This window comes from Aulostomus chinensis, chromosome 11, assembly GCF_037954235.1.
Source record: "Aulostomus chinensis isolate RoL2024-O1b breed Wild chromosome 11, RoL_Achi_v1.0, whole genome shotgun sequence".
In the NCBI taxonomy this organism is placed as follows: domain Eukaryota; kingdom Metazoa; phylum Chordata; class Actinopteri; order Syngnathiformes; family Aulostomidae; genus Aulostomus; species Aulostomus chinensis.
The window spans coordinates 14,442,501-14,463,330 of NC_141330.1; the positions used below are offsets into that span (position 1 = coordinate 14,442,501).

Genomic DNA, 20,830 nt, shown 5'->3' on the forward strand with positions numbered 1-20,830 from the left:
GTCTGCTGTACGAGCAATCACCTCCCATGCACATCAAAGTGGAGTCTCCGGAGGGACCCTTTGGAGGGGGAGTCTCAGAAAACGGCTTCCCCAGGGAGGATGACGACTCGGAGGGCAGCTGTGACCAGAACAGTGGGTTACCTGGTGGGCTCCCCTTCAATGTAGTAGTGGTGCACCCCAACATCATGGCGCCAGGCATGTCATCAGACGACCTCTTGTCCATCGAACAAAGTAAGGATGAGTAGGATTATGGGCATTTAGGGGAACTGGACACCACGTGTTCTTGGTTAGGAGTGTGTGAGCGTCTGCAGAGCACAGGGTTTTGTCGATCTTTAGGCAAAAGATTTGATCATTTTTGCTTGAAAACCGCTGTGTGTCATTTGGTTTTCTACTAACGTCCCCCGTCAATATGACATTTTTCTCAACTTCCGTGAGCTCACAAATACAAACAAAATATAACCCGAACATCTTGGATGAGTAAGTAACTCCTCCGTACAGGATGTGCCTTTGAAAAGTATTTGCGTATATGTGTATTTGATATTCGTTTACCTGATTTAACACCTGCATCATTTTACCTAGAGAGTATTTATGGTATTGAAGTACATTTAGTGCTACTTTGTCTACCTGAAGTAGTTTTAATCTGATGTTGCTGAAGCACATTTCTCCTCCTGGCTCAGGATGTTTTCTTTCACTCATGTATTTGACTTTTGTTTTCTGGGTGTTTGCTCTCCCCCCAACAGACCGAGCGATGTCAGCAGCACTGGCGGCTGGCGGTGCAGGCAAACGAAAGAGTCGTTTCAGCGGAGCAGAACTGGAGGTGTTGGTGTCTGAAGTGACTCGTTGTGAAGGAGAGCTGTTTGGTCCTGCGGGGAGGCTCCGACGACGGGAGAGAGAACGCATCTGGGCAGGAATCCTAGAGAGAGTCAACGCTGTGTCCAGAGTCCCCCGTACGCTTCGGGAGGTGAAAAAGCGTTGGGATGACTTAAAGAGACGTAACGGGGGCAGGCTAGCGGATGCCCGCCACCGTAGCTGTTACCTGCCATCCAGCAGAGGAGCATCAATGCTGGGGCATCCTTCACAGGCGAGCCCCAGGCTTCAACAAGCTCGGCAAAAGCAAAGCACCAGACAGAAGCCCAGTTTCTCCTGCTTCCCTGACTCTGATACAGGTAAACTAAACTGATACTCGGCTACTCAACGTCTATGAAGGAAACAGCTGTTGACCGTGTTTGTGTGTTGTTTGCAGGTGTTGGCATTGAGGGCTCGGAGAGAGATTGTTTAGAGAAGGATGAGGACAATCCTGAGCGTGACAGAGATGTGGGAGACCCTGAATGTGAACCAGTGGAGAACAGCATGGAGGACAAATTAGGATTAGGACTAGGACTCGGCATTGGACCACCTCCTCCATCGGAACGATGGCTGCCCCCTTCCCCCCTCTACAGCGCTCCTTTCCTCAACGGCAGCCCTCAGCCCAGTAGCCCTCAGCCGTCACTTGGAGCACAGCAGGGTCCTCTCGAAGCCCCACCACGTAGCTCCTGGCTTGAAGATGAGCTGCGAGGGTTGGGGGAGGCAGCGATTCAGCTGGGAAATCGGGTGGAGAAGAGTCTGCGGGAGTTTGGGGAAGGTTTCAGGCAGGACATGAGAACCCTTGTCGCCTCACAAGAGGCGTTAGCAGTCAGCCTTCAGCAAAACAACGTCCTCTTGCAGAGGCTGTTAGGAGTGCTTGAAGCCCAGCAACAGCAACAGCCGCAGCCGCAAAATCGTGTACAACAAGCACACCAATCACAAACATCTCAACAGCACTTAGCGCCTCAGTCGGCTCAGACGCAGCAGCAGCAGCAGCTACAACACACAGAGCCTCAGCAGCAACAGCGAGTTGATGCTCCACAGCAACAAACGCAACAGCCACAAGTCACCCAGCATACTAATAATCATTCAGCTGTCGCCGTGGTACCTGCACCGTCATCACCTGACATACGTGGCACTTTTTCCTCTCATCCACCGACAGACACGAATGGGAGCGTGCAGAGGCCACGGCGAGGAAGAGCTGTCGACCACAGGCGCAGGCGACGACGCTGACGAGGAGTTTAAAAGGAAAAAAACTCAAACGTACACGCTGTGCACACTTCCAAAATGTGACAAGGAATCATACTTGTTTTTTATTGACAGTATTTCTGTAAAAAGAAACTGTTCTTTGGACTTTTACCTCCAGTTAAGCAACCGACACGTGCGGTTGTCCACAGAACGGACTCAAATGGATAAGAAGCTTAGACACACGAGATAATAGGGTGGCCTTAAATTTAGCTCGGTTCCTCAGACTTACTGTACATATTCTAAAAAGACTTCCTGTCAAATATTTCCTCCAAGGAGGGACAACTTCACCCATGAGACTTACCCTGTCAAGAAGCTAATATAGGTGCAGATGTTTAATATGTATGTCACAGTATACGCGTTGCAGCAGAGCTGTAAAACTGTCAGATGCTCTTACTAGTTCAGGACTGTCTTTCGTGCTCCTGACACACTAACTACTTTGTCATCAAGAACTTGTAATCTGCGTATATTGTAGTTAAACAGCTATTGTAATTACTCGCTATTGTATGCTTGTGTTTCTCATCAAGGTGCGTACTTATCCAGCATCGGTTGGAAAACAAGGTCAGACCGTGTTCATGTTCAGTGCATTTTGAAACAAAAACGTTACAGAGTTGCCTGTGTTTTGTTTTGTTTTTGATGATATGAAAAGCATCACAGTAGGCTTCAGATGTTCATCCTGGTGGAATTTAAAAGCATACATAAGTATGTAGGGCTATTTATGATACTCTTGCATGCAGTACAATGGATGTGTTTGTACATAGATGCAAAGAAACAGCATATGGCCATCATCTTCGTAGTTTTGCACAAGCTATATTTTGTAGATAGCTACTGTTTGGATGAAATGTAACAAAACTTTAATAAAAGTCAGATATGGACTACAGATAAATCCATCTGATCACTTGTGGATTTGTTAAATAGTATCTGCCATTCTGATTTATGATGCACTATCCCTCTGTCTTGATTTACTTTTATGCTCACTTTTTTAAAACTGTTGAACTTTGAGACTTGTGCCAAAAGAAAAGTGTATTATGAATAAAACGTATTGGTTATTTTTCTAAATTTATCAGGTGAAAAGAGGTTGCTTTGTTACAAAATCACAACACTTGTTGAGAGATCAATGTATTATTCAAGTCTTTACATTTAACTTGTTTTATTTTGAAAATTCCAAACGGAAACTTCATTTCCTTTTTCATGCAGGCTGCTGCTGTGTTGTGTGCGCTGGACAAGGGGTGCATGGGTGAAATATGGCCGCCGTAGCCCCATCGGAGTCTCCGAAACGACAGAAATCCCTGGCGGAGGAGGTGGAAACATCTGGGGGGAATACTGACACGTTGGAGCCGCGGTGCAACTCCGAGCAGTCGGATGAAGCGACATTAGCGAAAACCGAGGAGAGCCCCGACAGCGAGCAGACAGTCACTGCTGGCAAAGACGGCGGCTGCAATGCCAGCCATTCTGAGGTTAGTGGCGAGTCTGGTGCTGGAGCCGACAAAACAACATGTAATTCATCAGAGGAGCAAGCATCGGCTCCAAAAATGGCCGAGCCTCCCGGAGGCGACCAGCGGGCATACGACTGGTCCGAGCCTGAAGAAGACGACGACGACGACGAAGAGGCAAAAGCATACGAGGAGGAAAATGATAAGTGTGGTATGCTAACATTGTTAATGTATTTCACTGTTAGCTTTAGCCTCCAGGCTAACCCTAGCTACACCTTTAACTCCAGGTTCAGTGTACACTGTGAACTCTGTGGAGCATAACAAGCTAGCGCCCCGCACTCCAGATTTTCCTCTATTTACACTTTATAACTGTGCGTGCATTTCACAAGTAACTGATCAATGTTTGCTGTTGATTTAACTTTGTTAAGTTAGTATTGTATCATGTACTTTCTCTTCCAGGCCTCAATAATAAAGTAGAGGGTTCAGAGGAGACGCAGAAGGAAACACATGTTGATGCTGCTGATGCAGAGGAAAATCCTGACAAGGAAAACTCCCATGTTTATTTGAAGAGTGCAGGGAAGGAACTGTCTGAGGAGCCAGTGGAAGACGCTGAAGGGGTCGAGGACGTGGCTGAGGACAATGATGAGGCAGACAGAGGGGAGGACACTGATTTGACAGCTAAGCCCAAAAAGTGCCGATTGGTGTGCAAGGAATGTGGAAAGTGTTTCAATCGGCGTGAGACGTTCAACCTTCACCGCCACTTTCATGCACACGAGGATGAGCTCACGCCCCTCACCTGCAAAGAGTGTGGCCTTACCTTTCAGCACCGCAGCAGCCTCATTAAACACAGGAATGAACATAAAGAGAAGGAGGAGCAATTTATTAACCCAAAGAAGGAGATGGAAGTAGAGGAGGAGGAGGAGGAGGAGGAGGAGGAGGGTAGTTTTGAATGTGCGGCGTGTGAGAGGATATTCTTTACAGTGGGGAGGTTGAGGGACCACGCCTGCAGCAATACAGCAGAGAAGCCTTACCACTGCCCCCTTTGCCGCCAAGAGTTCCAATTTAAGGTATCAGTCACAAAGCACATGATGCTCCACTCCCAGGAGAGCAACTTTGCATGTAAGGAGTGCAATCAGACTTTCCCAAACAGCATGGCACTTCGCCTCCACCAACGATGCCACGCTGCCCTCAAACCCTACGAATGCCCAGAGTGCGGCATGGTCTTCAAACACTATTCTGTTATGGAGGACCACCGCCGCAAGCACACTGACAACGCCCGCTCCCACCTGTGCAACATCTGTGGTAAGATCTTCAAATATAGCAGCCTTCTCCATCAGCATCAGTATCTGCACACGGGCCAGAAGCCCTTCCGCTGCCCCGAATGCGGTAAAAAATTTGCCTTTGCTCAGAACATGAAGGCACACTGCCGCCAGCATAGACTACGCGATAACAGCCCGCTCTCCTCTGCTGAGAAACCTAGCAGCAAACAGACCCCTGTAACTGTACCGGAGGCAGTTCGTGGAAAAGAGAACACTCACCAGAGTGAGGAACCGAAACGCACTTTCAGCTGCCCCCTTTGTCCGCAGACCTACAACACACCAGCGACCCTGAGAGCCCACATGCTCATTCACGAGGCAGAGTATGAGACGCTGGAGAGAACCCCCAAACCTCCCAAGGACATTAATAAGTATTGGGAGAAAGGACACACTTGTCCCCATTGCCCAAGTATTTATCGTGATGAAGTGAGTTTAAAATTACATTTGTTAAGCGCCCACAAATCTGTAGCACAATATTTAGAAAAAGTGGCAGCAGCACCTCAGAAACCAGTCACTCCATTAAGCAATGATAACGTGCAGGGAAAGTGGAAAAGTGATGTAAATATGAAGTCGTACAAGTGTTCAGAGTGCGGGAAAGCATTTCGCCATCGCTCCGTTTTAGAGCTCCACATGCGCATACATTCCAAGGATAAGCCGTACCAGTGCAAAGTGTGTGGCAAAGGATTTCGATTCAGCAGCTACTTGCAGCAACATCTCATCATCCATACAGGCAAGAAGCCATACAAATGTCCCGACTGCGGGAAGGATTTTGCCTTCCTGCAGAACATGAGAACCCATCAAAAGCTGCATCAGGAAAAACCATTCCGCTGCACCAGCTGCCGCAAAGGCTACAGCGATGAGACCCAGCTGCAGCATCATATGCTTTCACATAATGGTGACAAGCCACACAAGTGTGACCTTTGCGATAAGAGCTTTGGGTTAGCCTACCTGCTCCGTGATCACATGAACACGCACACAGGAGAGAGACCTCATCGCTGTGATGAGTGTAATAAAACCTTCTCCTGGTTCAGCAGCCTGCTAGTACACCAGAAGATTCATGCTCGTAAGCGCCAAGGTTTCAGCCCGTACAACTCTTTAACAATGGGTTCTCGGATGAGAGGCAGGGGTGGCAGGGGAAGGAGAGGGGGGAGGTTGACCTGGGGTGTGTCTAGACCGTTAGGAGGCTCAGGGATGACTAGCTCACAGCCACCTCCATATCCTGTTTCTGCAATGAGAGACACTGAGCTGCAGAGAAGGGTGACGCAGCCACAGTCTTCCATGCTCACCTCGCGGGTGGAGCTACAAGTCCGTCCGCAGAAGGAGTCGTGGCTGTCAGAGCTCCACCCTCCACCTGTCCAATGGAAGGTGGATGGTGGTGAGGTCATGCCTGTACCATCATCACAGCAGCCACATCTGGCTCCACAGCCGCCATCTTTCGACAGCCTACCACAGCCAGGCCTGCAGCAGCACCATCAGAGGCCAGGCTGGGTAGATAGCTCTTTGATATCTCAGTCAGGCTCCACATCTGTTCTGACCTTAGAGACTTGTCACATGAAAGAGAGCTCCATCAACTCCCTGCAAGCTGCTGCTGTGCCAAAAAAATCCAGTCCATCAGCAGCAAGTGAGCTGGAGCAGCACAGGCAGCCCAAGCCTGTGACATGGAGCAGCACAGCTACATCCACAGCTTTAGCTTCCTCAAGCTCTTTGCAGCACGATTTTTCTGTTCCGTCCAACTTCATTGACGGCGCTGCGTTGTGGAGCGTCCGACCTGCTTTGCTGGCAAATTCACAGAGCTCTCCAAATAAGCTCGGCCAAGAGCTACAACTGCCAAGGTGGCCTGGTGCCCCAGTGTCAACGCAAAAGGAGCCTCCAACACCTAAGAAAGAGGACAGTAGGACATGGGACATGAGTAATCCTCAAGTAATACCGCCGACTGTTAACCAGCCAGATAAGCCGTGGAATGACTGTGAGCCGCAGAAGCAGTGGGCTTCTGGCTTAGCAGGTGCACCCCCCTCAGCTCAGATAGACCAAAGCAGTCCAATGCCAATATCGACTCCTGTTTCTCACGGGGTAGGTAGCACCTTATGGGACCTCCAAACACCAACAGGTATTTCAAAAACTGTAAACTCCCCTGAGAAACTGGTAAATAATCAAGATTTCCAGTTACAACAAAAGCAGGTGTCAACTGGCTGGGCCACTGTGCAGAATCAGACGGCCACTCAGAAGGTTCCCATCTCCATCCAGTACGAGACTCATCGTTTTGGTCAGGGGATGGGAACGCCAGTATGGGGCTTCCAAAGTAATCCAGTGGGTCCTCAAACACTGCTCACTGGGCAACTCAAACCAGGAAATGGCCAGGACCTGCAGCAGCAGCCAATGGTAACGGGCACTCAAATAATCATAAATCAACCGTCTCCTTTTTTCTCACCTCCACTTGCCCCGCTCCCTCCTCTTGCTCTGCCTGGCCCTCATCCTCTCCATTCTGTTGCTGTTGGTGCACTGTCGAGACCGCCACACCCAAATATTTTTTTCACCCCACAGGCAGTCATGAGTGAGAGGCCACACATACCACAAACCCTTCCCCTACCTCAGCTTGCCCCGCAGAGTGACACTCACAAACTCGGACCCCGTTTGCCTTTTGCCCCAGACCGGCTTCTCCAGTGCATGATATGTGGGTGTTCTCTCCCTCGTGAGCTGGATCTACAAATGCATTACCTACAACATGCACAAGGAGAAATCTGACATTTGTAAACTTAGTTATGTTTTGTATGATTTTTAATCCTGTTGAACCTCATTTATTTGACCCTCAGTTGTACAGGTTGACCAGTTGATGGGCATTAGAAGCAAAAACACGAAGCTTGATTTAGACTCCTCCTGTTTTAATCTTTTATCTCTGGGTTAGACTACAAATAATGTTGGTCAGACTGCCGTGTGTGTGTGTGTGTGTGTGTGCGTGCGTGTGCGTGTGTGTGTGCGTGCGCGTGCGTGTGTGTGCGCCACTGAAATAGTTTCACTGTAAATGCATTTAAGTTATCCAAATATTTAACTGCGGTGCTTCTGAGGGGTGCAGATTACTGAGATTTTCCAATCTACATTTCATTTATTGCCAATAACTTTTTAGATTTAGAAAATTAGTACTTTTCTAGTTCCATTCATGTCACAAACCATTTGAACTGTGTTTCTTCATGTACAGTATACTGTGTGCCTTTTAGGAGTACAGTCTGCATGTCTGCTGTCTTGGTATTCTAGGCCTAGTTTGTGCTTAAGGTAGACTCAACAATGTGACCTCACTCCCAATACACAGATCAACTCTCTTCTCTGTACAATGAAAAGCTGACTGTATACTGTATAATCCTGTCAGGATGTACTTGTATTCTCATGGCCATCGGCTGGGTCCAGATACCTTTATAAGTAAAGTTCTCATCAGTATATAAATTTAGTTAAAGCAAGCGTTACTGTAAACAAAAGTGTGGCACAGTTGCCAGTGTAAAGGTCATTTCACAGTTAGAGTTCTCAACTTTTCAGTCGTTGGCGGAGGAAGTCATGTCATTACGCAATTATGGCTGGCACTGTTTTCAAATCGTGGATTTTGTAATAAATTCAACTTTGAAGTTTTGTCATGAATGTTTTTCACAATAGCAAAACAGTTATTAACCTAAATATATGTTTTGGGCCATCAGGTCAAGTCAGACTGCTAATTTCTTGCACTTTTTTTATGACCTAATACGTCTCAAAATTTGGACAAGTGACACTACTCTAGCTGCACCTGTGGCAAAACTCAAATGACCACATGGGATTGGAATGTTCCAATATTTAATAAGTCCGTTTCTTAATACAGTTCTGTGTATACTTGGTGTGAATGATGAGGTCAGTCCATTTCTGTGTAGATTTAACTGATTACAGAATAAACCCAACTGCCCTCACGTGATGTGAATTGGTTTGGCCAATAAGTAATTGAAAATCGTCATTACTACTGTAAAATAACACACAGTCCATTTGTAAAACTCTGAACTGCCCTTGTGTGTCTTAACATCCATAAGATTCAAAAACATGTGCCCTTCTACCTCTCTCTCTCCACTGTTTTAGCATGGAATGAAATAGAAATTTCCTGTGATGTCTACATATTGGATTCAATAAAACTTGCCTTTGATTATAATGTGTGGTGCAATACTTGTAAAGTAAATCTATTTCAAGGTCAACATTTGAATGCTACTATTTTCAGGTTTCATGCGCTTTTTTAGAAATAAACTTGCATGACCTTGCATTTTCATGACCCTACATTTTCTGAAATGTATTTATACATGAAAATTAAAAGAAAAAAATGGGAAAATTCATGCTAAACTGTATCGGCATGCATCTATCCTAAAGAAATGATCATGTACATATTACATAAATAATATTTTATATATATGTCTGTGCGTATGATGAATGCAATATACTTATGAAGAAAAACCCTCAGAATTTGAATTGACAGCAGTCAAAATGACCTGAAATCAGTCCAGCCAGGTTGAAAATAAAGTGTTAATTAGAAACGTTAACGCCGAATGCAACCCGTCAATAGCTGCTACCGTTAATAACCTGTTGATTTAACCTGAGCAGTTCAACATTGTTGACTAAACGTAAACAATCCCTGGCATCGCAGCGTGCGATTGACTTCGGAGGACGAAATAAACCGTAGAAGAAGAACCACTTCCGCTGAGGGGATGACCCCAGTAGGATGCAGGTGTGTGTTCGAGCTAGCTCCCCGTGTTGCTCCCCATCATTCGCCCTGCTAAGACATTAGAATATGCCCGCCTGCGTTTTGGTAACGGATTAGATTCTTAGACACATAAATATCTACTCGTGTTCTCCTTGATCCGCGCAGAGTGACTGCTGATAAGGAGAACGGCGTTAAGAAACAGCCGTGGCGCTGTTTAGCTAACAAACATAAACGGCTAAGCTAGCAAACAGAACCACGCCAAGATGGACGAAGCTGCTGCTGCCGCGACGATCAGAACGGACGGAGCCGAGGACGATCCCCTCAGTGGAGACGGAGTATCTGGAAACACAAGCGGTCCATCGTCTGAGGACACCCCGGACAGTAAGTGTCTAGCTCCCGCTTCAACACGATGAATACACCGTCAACGTTCGCTGGCGTAACGACATGTGACAGCTGAAACACAAGGATCTACAGATGTGTTGTATCGTTGAGAGAAAGCGGCATTGTTGCAGTGCGTGCTGAATGCCAAACATACGGCAACGACTGCGGTGCTTGTTTTCATGTCCGTGGTTGCTTAGTGTCGTTCCCTCAAAATGATAACGCATCGGTAGATGCTGTCAACACATACGAATGTCAAAATTAGCTCGCTGAAGGCAAGACTGTGGTGATTAAAAGAAAGTCTGTGCTACTAGAGAGTGATCATGCAACGTATTCTAATTTTCTTGGCTTTAAACCGGAATCCAACCAACTTTCAAAAGATATAACTTTATGTTCAGGTTTGTGTACGCCATCATAATGTGGCCAGACCTCCGTCACGGCTACTCTTCAATAAGCGTCTGTCTCGATCTCCCCAAAACCCGATGTGATCAGTTGTTCCCTCTGCGCCTGATTTGATGTTAATAATATTCACGTTTTACATAGGGAGAAATAACCTGTAAATGTTCTGTCACAGGTTGTGAAAATAACATTTTAATCTGAAAATAAATATATTTACTCGCAGTTATTTTTGTAAAATAACTGCCAGTAAATATCTTCATTTACTAGCAGTTATTTTTGTAAAAGCCCGTGTAAATATTCCTGAAAAATAGATAAGTATATATTAAAAAACAACAAAAAAAAAAACAACAACCCACATCTTGAAATTATAATGAAGATATTTTTTTTTAAAAATTAACTATTTGGGGTCAATCTAATGAGTTTATCAAATTTAACTTAAATCAGCCTGGCCATTTTGATGTTGTTCTGCTGTTGACCAGATAGCTAAAAGCAACCAAATCCACAAATATGTGGTAAAATGTTATTGCTGTGCTTCAGTTGAGCATCGGAGATGAAAATCAGCCCGATTCCCACAACGTTAGTGGAATTGTTTGTTTGAGTTGTAATGGTGTATATTAACACCGTGGTCTCTCTTGTCCTTTACAAAATAACACATTTGATTTCAGTAAAGATTGTAGATAACAATAGTTACCTGTATCAAATACACTTGGTTTTTTTTTTTCTGTCCAAATAGATTCACTTTAAACAGTGATTTTTTTTTCCTGCAGCTCAAAAGGAGAAATGAAGAGATAATATACATTTAAAAAGGGGTAAAAAGAAGACAACCCTTTTAATGATTGTACTACTACTGAGTGAAAAATGCAAGATTCATCCATTTATCCAGTGCCAGTTGGTTCTGTTGTCAGTGTGTACTGGTATTTCCTGCTTTGCAAATGATAGATTTATGGGAACTCTTTAAATTATGCTTAATATTACCGGCTATGACTGAATTTCAGGCCCTGATGGACTAAACCGAGCAGTCGTGAGATTATATAAAGTATTAAGAATACACCTAATGTACACATAATGTATAGAACCATGCAGCTCTCAGCTCTAGTACCCACAAAGTTTGTGATTGAACTCCTGATCTACCTCCTCTTGTACTTTTTGTTGAGCTCCAAGTCTAAAGTCTCACACTTACGGGGTTAGACTGTCTGCTTTGAGCTTTTTGGACACAAATGCGACATTATAATTTCATTTCATCGAGCAGGGTTAAGCACCTTTAGATTTCGATATTATCCTTTTGCCAAAGAAGATGGTATGTCTCTGTACGACCTACTTCTGTTGCTGCATCACTAATACTGTAAACTCTTCTCATCTATAAAATAAAGACATAATATGCACCTGTGTATTTGTGTTTTTTTCATTTCTTTCTTTCTTTGGAAAGAGGAGTGGCTTTGACCTCCTGTTTTCCCCTCTCTGTTTTTAGGGGTTGGGCTATTCTGCTGTCAAGATTGTGGAGAAGCCTTCAGGGAGGAGGCGACCTACTTGGAGCATCGCCAACATCACCTCCAAGGAAAAACACTGTATTTAGACAACCAGTTGGACAGTTTTCAAGATGCAGAAAAGGACGGTGAAACAACCAATTTCTGTTCTCTGTGTTCACTTACATTTGCTGAACTGAGTGACTTCCATTCGCACATGAAGGACAACCATGGCCCAACCTCCCAAAAGGCGTGTGGGGCTCAGATGAATTCTGGGAAAACAAAACAACACACCTATGAATGTCCAGACTGTGGGAAATGCTACGGTGTGATTGGACACTTGCTCAACCATCAACGCTCACACAGACAAGCCTCCAAATCAGTTTTTCATGACCTTGAACATTTGAAGAAAAAGTCATTTCAGTGTGAGTCTTGTGGACGGAATTATTCCCGTGCGTCTGCTCTCGATGCACACCGTCGTTGTCATGAAGGAAAGTTGGTAAAGTCCCGAAACAGGAGTTCAGGGGATTCATTTCACACAGAGGAGTCGATCGTAGATCCAAAACCCAGTGAAAATAGTATCGATGAAACCCCTGAAAAACTTTTCAAGTGTTCCTGTGGTAAAGCTTATACAGCTCCATTTCGCCTGAGAACTCACCAGAGATTCAGCCGCAACAGCCAGTGCTCTCCGGAAATAAAAGAGTTTAAAGAAGCCAAAGAAAAACCAAAGAAAAGCTGCGGTACTTATTACTGTAGTGATTGCAACAAGTATTTCAACGGCCATATTGCCCTCTTGAACCATCAGAGATGGCATGCTAATCATTCCGCAAAGAGGTTTCCATGTGAAAAATGTGGAAAGGTATTTACGACATTAGCATTTCACTACAGGCATCAGCGCATGGTGCACAGCGACGAGGCCCCAGCAAAATCGTTTCTCCATCAAGTGTGTCAACTGCAGAAGAAGGCATTTGAATGTAAGGATTGTGGGCTCAAGTTTTCAAGGGCGACAGCTCTTCACTCTCATCAGCTTCATCACACAGATGTTTTCCGAGAAACTGAAAAGTTGGCCCAGGCCCATACCCCTATGCCACCTCAACAGAAGATTTCCGAAGGGAAAAGCAAAGAGACGGGAGAAGAAATTGAAGCAGATTACGTGCTTTCGACCTCTACAGCTGAAGAAGATTCCCACATAAATGGAACTGATGAGGATGTGGAAAGTTATGAACCTGGGGACTTCAACGTGCAGGTTATCAGTGCGAGTGAATCTGAGGACGAGGCTGCACAAGACCTGAATCCGGACCTTGAACTTCTGTGTGAATCAGATCAGGAAGGACGAGACGAAGGTGAAACAGACATTTCACAGAGTTGTCTAGTTTCAAAGCCAGAGATGGATTTGAAAATTGTACAAATTGACTTTGACTTCTCAGCCTCAGAAGCAGAGAATAAACCGACAGCGGAAAGGTTTGATTGTCCTGATTGTTACCGTTGGTTTTCTAGTGCGTCATCACTACGAGTTCACAGAATGTGGCATGGTGTTCATAAGCGAAAACAAGAGACTAAAGGTCAGTCAGTGAGAGCTTACGCATTTGGTCATGAACCCCAGAGCTGTGTAGCCCAGGGCAGTCACGTTAAAGAACCCACAGATCCAAATGCACAAAATGATTTATCGAACCAGGAAGAGGGACTAGAGCAGAGAAGTTTGACGTGTGGGGAGTTGTCTGCTGTTTTTTCTCGTCATCCAAACACAAAAGAATTCTATTGCCCAGATTGCATGATGCGTTATCCAAATGCAGCTAGCTTGTTTAATCACATGAGCAACTGCTCGGCGCAAAAGGAAGAGAATGTGTCTATTACCAAGAAAGAGTACAACCCCAAAAAGACCCTTCTAGGCCCAAAGATTTATCACTGCGAACAGTGTGGGAAGGGTTTTTGGTCTTTGGGAGCTTACTCCCATCACAAACAAAATCCCAGTCAATGTGCAGATTTAAAGCTAAGAAAAGGTGTTGTAGGATCTGTTAATGGAAGTTCACGCTCCAGAGTAAAGGTTGCATGTCCCGTGTGCGGTCGAAAATTCCGTCACAGGGGCATTATGACATTACACATGCGGAAACATGAAAATGGAAATCACAAATGTGAACTCTGCAACAGGTCGTTCCGACTGTTTTCCAGCCTCCTCAGACACCAGGTTGTCCATAGCGACCAGTTACCACCACCTATTAAGTCTTTCCAGCATCAGGTGGAGCAGCTGAAGAAGAACACGTACAGCTGCCCTGACTGTGGGAAGCTGTTTTCACGGGAGAAAGCATTACAGTTTCATATGAAAAGCCATGGTTATGAGACTGGGCACTCCCCATCATCACCCCGGGCATCGTCGGTCACCCTTGAGGGTCCCCAGTGTACAACATGCCTCGCACATTTCAATAACAAGTCCTCCTTGCGGGCTCATCAAAAGCTTTGCATGAAAAGAGAAGATCAAGTTGGGAATTGCAAGACCAAAAACTTTGAAAATAATGAAATCCCCAAATTGTCAAAGGAAAGTATGGATTTGGACTCCCGAGAAAGCTCTGAACGATTGACCGTGAATACTGGCATAAAAAAAGAAATGGAAACAGGAGATCGACAAATTGGAGATCAGACCATCCAAAATACAGCTGATTTGAAATATAAGTGCAAAATATGTGACAGAAGCTTTTCAGTGATTGGCGCTCTAAACTTGCATAAAAGAATCCATGCTGAGGGCTACATATCCGTAGCAAAAGCCAAGTCGACTGTATCACCAAAAGAGCAAGACGGTAAAGGATTGTTTCACTGTTCTGTATGCGGGAAGACTTTCATCTCCAAGTTATCGCTCAGCTGCCACAAAAGATGGCACTCAGAAAAGATCTTTTCACGGTCCTTGCTGAGAGAGCAGTTTCTCAACCACTCTGCTCTCCCGGACCACCAAATGTTTAACCTGCTGACTCCCCAGACGGAGCCTGATATGAACAAAGGCGTTGGGGATAACAGCCCACCGGACCACCCAGTATTTTCATGTAAAGAATGTAAAAAATCATTTGTAGAAGGTTCACTCTTAGCTGCCCATTATGAAAATGAGCACAGTAATGCTTTGGAAGCCGTGGAGTTTAAGAGAGACTCATCCCAGCTTAATTCGGTGGAGCAGGTCCCAGGACAGGTGGATGGAAACCTCTCGCTCTCACCGTCACCGAAGATAAAAAGTCACCAATGTCCCCTCTGTTCTTGCAGTTTTGCTAAAGTCAGAGGCCTACGTGCTCACAAGTGGCAGGCCCACTCGAGAGCCGTGAAAGGCAAAAATAAGACTGTCGTGGGTGTTCAAACAGAAAGCGTAGCTTCGACCTATGAAGTCAAAAATATAGAAGATACATCATCTGTTGACAGCACTACAGTGATAAGCAGTGTTGTCACAAAGAAAAATGGCCCTGTTAAAAAAGGACGGAAGAAAATCAAATCCGAGCCCGTCCCCGTGAATGCTGTCTTATGCCTTGAGTGTGGACAGTTCTGCAGCTCCGTGGGTGCCCTCATTGACCATAACCGAGTATGCCAGGGCATTAAGCAAGACTTGAAACGGGAGATCCACACTCCGGAAGTCACAGCTGAGGTTTCCCCACCAAACAACCGCCCGCCAGACCAGGCAGCCAAATATCTTTTCAAGTGTGACAAGTGCGGGAAAGCTTTCCAGACTGAGGAACACTTAGCAACACATAAGACCAAGGCAAAGAGCAGGCCTTACTGTTGTGCTCTCTGCTGCCATGGGTTTTGGACCGAGAATCAGTTGCAGCAACATCTTGCCTGGCACGACGAAGTCCGCTATCGGCTCCCGAATGAGGTTCGCTTAAGGCTCAGTGCTGCTATGACCACAAAGCCTCTCAAAACCAACCTCTCCTTGACTCACAACACAGGAAAATCCCTTCCATCTTCCACTCCGAACCGACCCACCCCAAAGAACCAGTCACAAAGTAGCCTCAAGTGCCATCATTGTGGCAGAGCCTTTCTTTCACCAGCCGCATTACAAAGTCACGAAACTCAGCACTGCAACAGTGACTCTTACCAGTGCTCCCGTTGTCCCAGGACCTTCAGTGAAATGCAGGACCTCATCGACCATCACCAGGAATGTTTCGGTGATTACGAACGGCGGACTGACGCCCCCGCTGCTGTCTCATCAGGAGATACCAATGGCCTTACTTGCTTTGAATGTGGAGCTACTTTTTGTGAAGAAACAGATCTGCACCAGCACTACACTGAACATGTCTGAGGAGTGTATAAAACAAGCTGAAAATAACTGATGAAGACACTGTAGATTGTTTTTGTTGTTACCTCAATAAGTTACACTACAAAATTCCATGACACATTTTTGTGTAGCTCTCCTGACCTGTTTACACTCTGAGATCCTTTATATTTTGTCAGTTTATCTATTCTCAGGCTTTCCTTTACACTGGATTATTTGCAAATGTTATGCGTCGTGTAACTACTTTTATACACTAATATGGATGTGTTTTGTCTCACCTGTTGATTTTGCCCCTTTTCAGTTGACATGTTGTGAATGTCTGGTAACAGATTAGTTTCCTTTTCGGGAATCACTGGCTCATGAGTGGATGCAGCATAAAAGATATACAAACCTTGTATGCATGTCTTTAACATGTAGAAATACCTGGAGAAGTGCTGATGATAAAAGTTTCAGAAGACGGTGAAAATTCTGTATCTTTATGAATCGATCGCGGGTGTCCGTTTCAGTACGTTTTGTTCCAATGAGGTCATATTTGTTTATTTCAAAGAAAAGATGTATGGCATCCAGTAATGTGCACTTTTTATGTGACTTGATGGGGAATGTGGAACAACAATACCATGAAATAAAGTCAAGCACTTGTAAATTGTCTTACAATATGTTAAGCATGAATTGATTTACAATCTCCCATGTGTTTCTTTTTTAGTGTTATTATATTTCTATGTTGTGAAACGTTTTTTTCGTTACTAAGCACTTGAGTTCATTTCGGATAGTTGGTAGTCACTGTACCACTTAGTGGAGGTATTCTTTACATTGGAAGAGTTTTTCGGGGGGGTTTTTTTGTGTGGTTTTTTTTTTGTGTTTTTTTGCTGCAACAGCAATTGAAAATCTTATTTTCCTCCTAGATGACCAACTTTTCACTACTTGTTAAAGTTGCTGTTTCTGGATTTAGGAGGTGAAGCATTAAAAAAAAAAAACAAATAAAACTTTTTGCGCGAATGAATTGTGTTGGTCATTTAATTCAAGTTTACTTTAGGTCTCCTGGGTGTTCGGTAAGAACTTTTATAATAGACTTTAATATTTCAGTTTGTCAATTTACAAGTCAACTCTTGCATAAAATATTAACATGAATGAAAGGTTTAGAAAGGACATTAGAAATCAGTCTCACTGATCAAAAAAAAAAAGTAAAGTTAAGATGTAAGAGTCATGTGGCCCTCATGTTTGAATGAAGAGAAGACTCAGCTTGGTCTTGTAAGTCTATTTTACCTGCCACAATTAAACATGTAACCTGTAATTGCTTGCACTTCTCCTACCAGTTAGCTCACGGAGTACTTATAAAACACCTAAATGTCTCTTTCTCTTTTCAAGACTTCAAGCCTCACCTGTACCAGCATTCTCTAGAAGAGGAGGAGGAGGAGGAGGAGGAAGGCCAGCTGGGAGACGACATGAATCCTGAATGTGACAGGACCCCAGTGAGAAATTTAGACAAGGATGAGGATGGAGATTGGTGTCACGTGGCTTCACCTCAGATAGAACCTTTGGGTGCTGCAGTTGCTGAATCCTCGGTGCATACGAAATGTCGCAGCGTTTATACCTGCTTGGTCTGCGGGAAGATTTATACGTACCTGGTGTCTTTCAGAAAGCACCAGCAGCTGCATAACAAGACGATTAAGGTGCCTGAAAGTGTTCAAGACTTGCAAACCTACGAGTGTCCGTATTGTGGACAGCTGTTTGTGAGGCAAACGCGGCTTCTCAGTCACCTGATGACTCACAGGCCAGTTGAAACCAAGCCTCCCAGATGTGACCAGTGTCGTCGAGATTTTGTTTCCATGGAAACCTGGATGGTTCACAAAGAGCTCCATAAAAAGCTACAGTTTTGGTGTCTGATGTGCGCCAAAGGCTTCAAGGGTGAGGAGTCCCTTGATGTACACCTGCAACGTCACCATCAGGGGAAGTACAAATGCAAAATTTGCCGTAAAAGATTCCGGAGCACTACCCATCTGAGACATCACTACAGCAAACACCAGGGCTCATTCAGAAGGAATCTTCTGTCCCATAGAAAAAAGCACCTCGGAGTTTTGTCTCTGGGGAACAAGAATTCTGCAGATTTTCAAAAAACAGGAGAAATCAAGAAGAGGTTTTTTCTTTCCAGTGATCAGGAGGAGGCAGGGATAGAAGGAAGTCTGGAGAAAAGTCGGTGTGGCGAGGAGGCTTGGGAGCAGGCTCACTCTGATGAGTCTGATTGTGGAGAGCCCACACACTGCATTCAAGTTTCAAAACCATCTGACATGCCTGCACCTGATCCCTCTGATGAAGCCAAGGCAGAAACCGGACCACCGTCACAAGAGATTCACTCAGACCAAGAGCACAAATATTGGGAATGGGAGTGTTTTGAATGTGATATGGGCTTCGATGATGTGGCAAAGCTTCATTCACATTATATAAAACACGCTACCGGGGAGCTGCCTTTACCGCACGACGACTTTCAGGATTGAGACCGTTGTCACAGTTTTCTGAACTTTATTTCAGTTGTGATTTACATTTGAATTAGAGGCAATTATTGGTTTCTTTTTTTTTTTAACATTTCTAACATTTAAATAAAAATACTTTTAAGTTTACTTAAAATCTTACCCCCATATTCACTACATTGATGTCTACAGGATCCTGATCGAGATATTTTACACGTATGACCTTTGGGGCAACAGTAACCAACTTAATTTAAAAAAAAATATATATATTTTTGGTGCATAAAATGAGTTTAAAAAATTGGTGCTACAAATCATGTTCATGAACTGAAGGGGAAAAATCAAACTAGCATTTGTGAATTTTGATGAAATATGCAATAAAACTTTTTTTTTTCTGAAAACTGTTGCATCCTGTTTTGTTGTTTTCTGTGCAGCTATCATGTAGTAAGATGTTTTGGACACTTATTGAGCATGAATCCAAAGTAATGCTATACATTTATGGCTGATTTACAGAAGGGGAGAAAATGTGGCTCGTCTGGATTTTCATACGTTTTATTACACATGGAAGTTATTGGCATAAGCGTTTACATACAGACTAGCACACCGCACACAACGATTTGAAGCAGGAAATGCTTTCGTAAAGCTCATTAGTAATAAATCACAGTTGCGCTACTATTGTGCCATCCTGAGACATTTCTCATTTGTAGCAGTTGCTTCATGATAAATTAATTAATTAATGGATAAGCGGTATAGAAAATGGATGGATGGATTTTAAATATGGGTAATGGAACATAACAAATGCATTTAGAGATAAATTTGTGCATAAAGCATGCATGTAAAATATCATTGTCCTGCAATAATGATCGAAATCAATGATCCAAATGACTGCATGTTATATGTGGATGCCTTTTCTGTGCTGATACCTATTTAGTTTATAGTCAGTGTTATTACATGGTTTAATAGCACCACCCCCTGGCCATACTGAAGGTTTGACCCTTTCAAGTGAGCAATTCTCTCCAAAATTCTTAGTGAGACACTCGAATGGGTAAACTAACACTTTGTAAACACAAGCATTAAAGAAGTTACCTGTGTCAAACTGAAACAACCGACACGAAACACTCTCACTCACTGTCACCCACCTATAATGCTGTTCTGAGCACCCTGTCCAGGAAGTTCAACATCCATTCAGACTTGGTTCTCCCTGGCTCTGATGACCCCATAGATACCAGGAAGGTAAAACCCAGAGTTCACGTGACCTAAGAGGGTCACACACACACACACACACACACACACACACACACACACACACACACGCAGTGACGTAGAACTGAAGTAGCTTCATGGATGAGGGGAGAAACACCTTCAAGCAAACTAAATCAGTCCAGCTGGGTAAGACACAGCACTTACGGGGATGATGAGCAACCTTCACTGATATTTATGGAAATACATGCAAATGACACAGCTGATACTGGAACTGTTACCGTCTTCTTTCAAAATAATTACTCCCTCACTTCAGTCGTTTCTAGGCAATGCGAGACAACTTTCCTGCTTAACTTTATGAATCTGTTGCTACAAGATTTGTTTTTCCATTCATTTAGTTGTGTTAAAACTTCAAGTTATAACCTATTCCTTAAATTTAAATGACTTTTTTGGAACAAGATATAGATCGTTCTCTGATTTAGGTACTTGAGGAAACTGACATTGAGGTGATTGAGATTTACTGTAACTTATTATGAATATGATTAATTCCTGGCCCTTGGGTACAATACTTTCAGCTATTTAGTTATTTAGTTCTGCAGTAATTATTGTTCATTTAGTTATTTACCTGAATCAATTTAATTTGTTGTCATGAAATATGATTTGTTTTGGTTATTTACTTTTGTGTCTCTGGCCACTCAGGGGCTTGATAATATTTGCTTTTATCAACAAAAAAAATATGGGCAGCACGGTGGTGCAGTGGTCAGCACTGTCGCCTCACAGCAAGAAGGTACCAGATTCGAGTCCATCACAGGATCTTTCTGTGTGAGCCTGCATGTTCTCCCTGTTCCTGCGTGGGTTCTCTCTGGTACTCCAGCTTCCTCCCACAGTCCAAAGACATCAAGAGGGGACGAGGCTGATTGATACTCTAAATTGACTGTAGGTGTGACTGTGAGAGTGAATGGTTGTCTGTCTCTATGTGTTGGCCCTGAGATGGACTGGTGACCTGTCCAGGGTGAACCCGCCTCTCACCTGAAAGCCACTGGGATAGGTGCCAATGGAGTAAGCGGAAGAAAATGGATGGACTTTACTTTTCTCCTCAGGTCCCTTCAACACCCTGGCTGAATCTTAGATATTCTGTCCTTAAAAGTT

General features: G+C 44.2%; 3 protein-coding genes across 7 annotated transcripts in view; all 3 read left to right on the forward strand.

Annotated features, from left to right (window-relative positions):
- Window positions 1-2,974, forward strand: part of LOC147253541 (uncharacterized) — a 3,891-nt gene extending 917 nt beyond the window's left edge. For both annotated transcript variants that reach the window (XM_086217287.1, XM_086217288.1), the window contains 3 exons: window positions 1-231; window positions 741-1,166; window positions 1,244-2,974. The exon at window positions 1-231 is cut by the window's left edge. In XM_086217287.1, coding sequence (XP_086073413.1) covers window positions 1-231; window positions 741-1,166; window positions 1,244-2,076 — 1,490 coding nt within the window. In that variant the 3' untranslated portion in view covers window positions 2,077-2,974. The remainder of the gene's footprint in view (window positions 232-740; window positions 1,167-1,243) is intronic.
- Window positions 2,975-3,287: 313 nt separating this feature from the next.
- LOC147253542 (uncharacterized) lies at window positions 3,288-8,976 on the forward strand. 2 transcript variants are annotated; one of them, XM_086218760.1, is made up of 3 exons: window positions 3,288-3,732; window positions 3,981-7,216; window positions 7,379-8,976. In XM_086218760.1, the coding sequence occupies exons 1-3, from the start codon at window positions 3,333-3,335 to the stop codon at window positions 7,577-7,579; spliced, it is 3,837 nt and encodes a 1,278-aa protein (XP_086074886.1). In that variant the 5' UTR covers window positions 3,288-3,332; the 3' UTR covers window positions 7,580-8,976. The 2 variants fall into 2 exon arrangements, with proteins under 2 accessions (XP_086074886.1, XP_086074885.1); XM_086218759.1 differs by having other exon boundaries at window positions 3,981-8,976.
- A 526-nt stretch (window positions 8,977-9,502) lies between these two features.
- On the forward strand, window positions 9,503-18,840 carry LOC147253543 (uncharacterized). 3 transcript variants are annotated; one of them, XM_086218762.1, is made up of 3 exons: window positions 9,503-9,917; window positions 11,782-13,119; window positions 17,385-18,840. In XM_086218762.1, exons 1-3 carry the CDS (start codon window positions 9,800-9,802, stop codon window positions 18,509-18,511), a joined length of 2,583 nt encoding a protein of 860 aa, XP_086074888.1. In that variant the 5' UTR covers window positions 9,503-9,799; the 3' UTR covers window positions 18,512-18,840. The 3 variants fall into 3 exon arrangements, with proteins under 3 accessions (XP_086074888.1, XP_086074889.1, XP_086074887.1); XM_086218763.1 differs by lacking the exon at window positions 11,782-13,119; XM_086218761.1 differs by lacking the exon at window positions 17,385-18,840 and having other exon boundaries at window positions 11,782-17,015.
- Window positions 18,841-20,830: the final 1,990 nt, after the last annotated feature.

Coding starts and splice junctions, on each gene's coding strand:
- LOC147253542 (XM_086218759.1), top strand. CDS start 3,333: ATGGCCGCCGTAGCCCCATCGGAGTCTCCGAAACGACAGAAATCCCTG. Junction 3,733..3,980: donor GGAGGAAAATGATAAGTGTG/GTATGCTAACAT, acceptor TTTCTCTTCCAG/GCCTCAATAATAAAGTAGAG.
- LOC147253543 (XM_086218761.1), top strand. CDS start 9,800: ATGGACGAAGCTGCTGCTGCCGCGACGATCAGAACGGACGGAGCCGAG. Junction 9,918..11,781: donor GTCTGAGGACACCCCGGACA/GTAAGTGTCTAG, acceptor CTCTGTTTTTAG/GGGTTGGGCTATTCTGCTGT.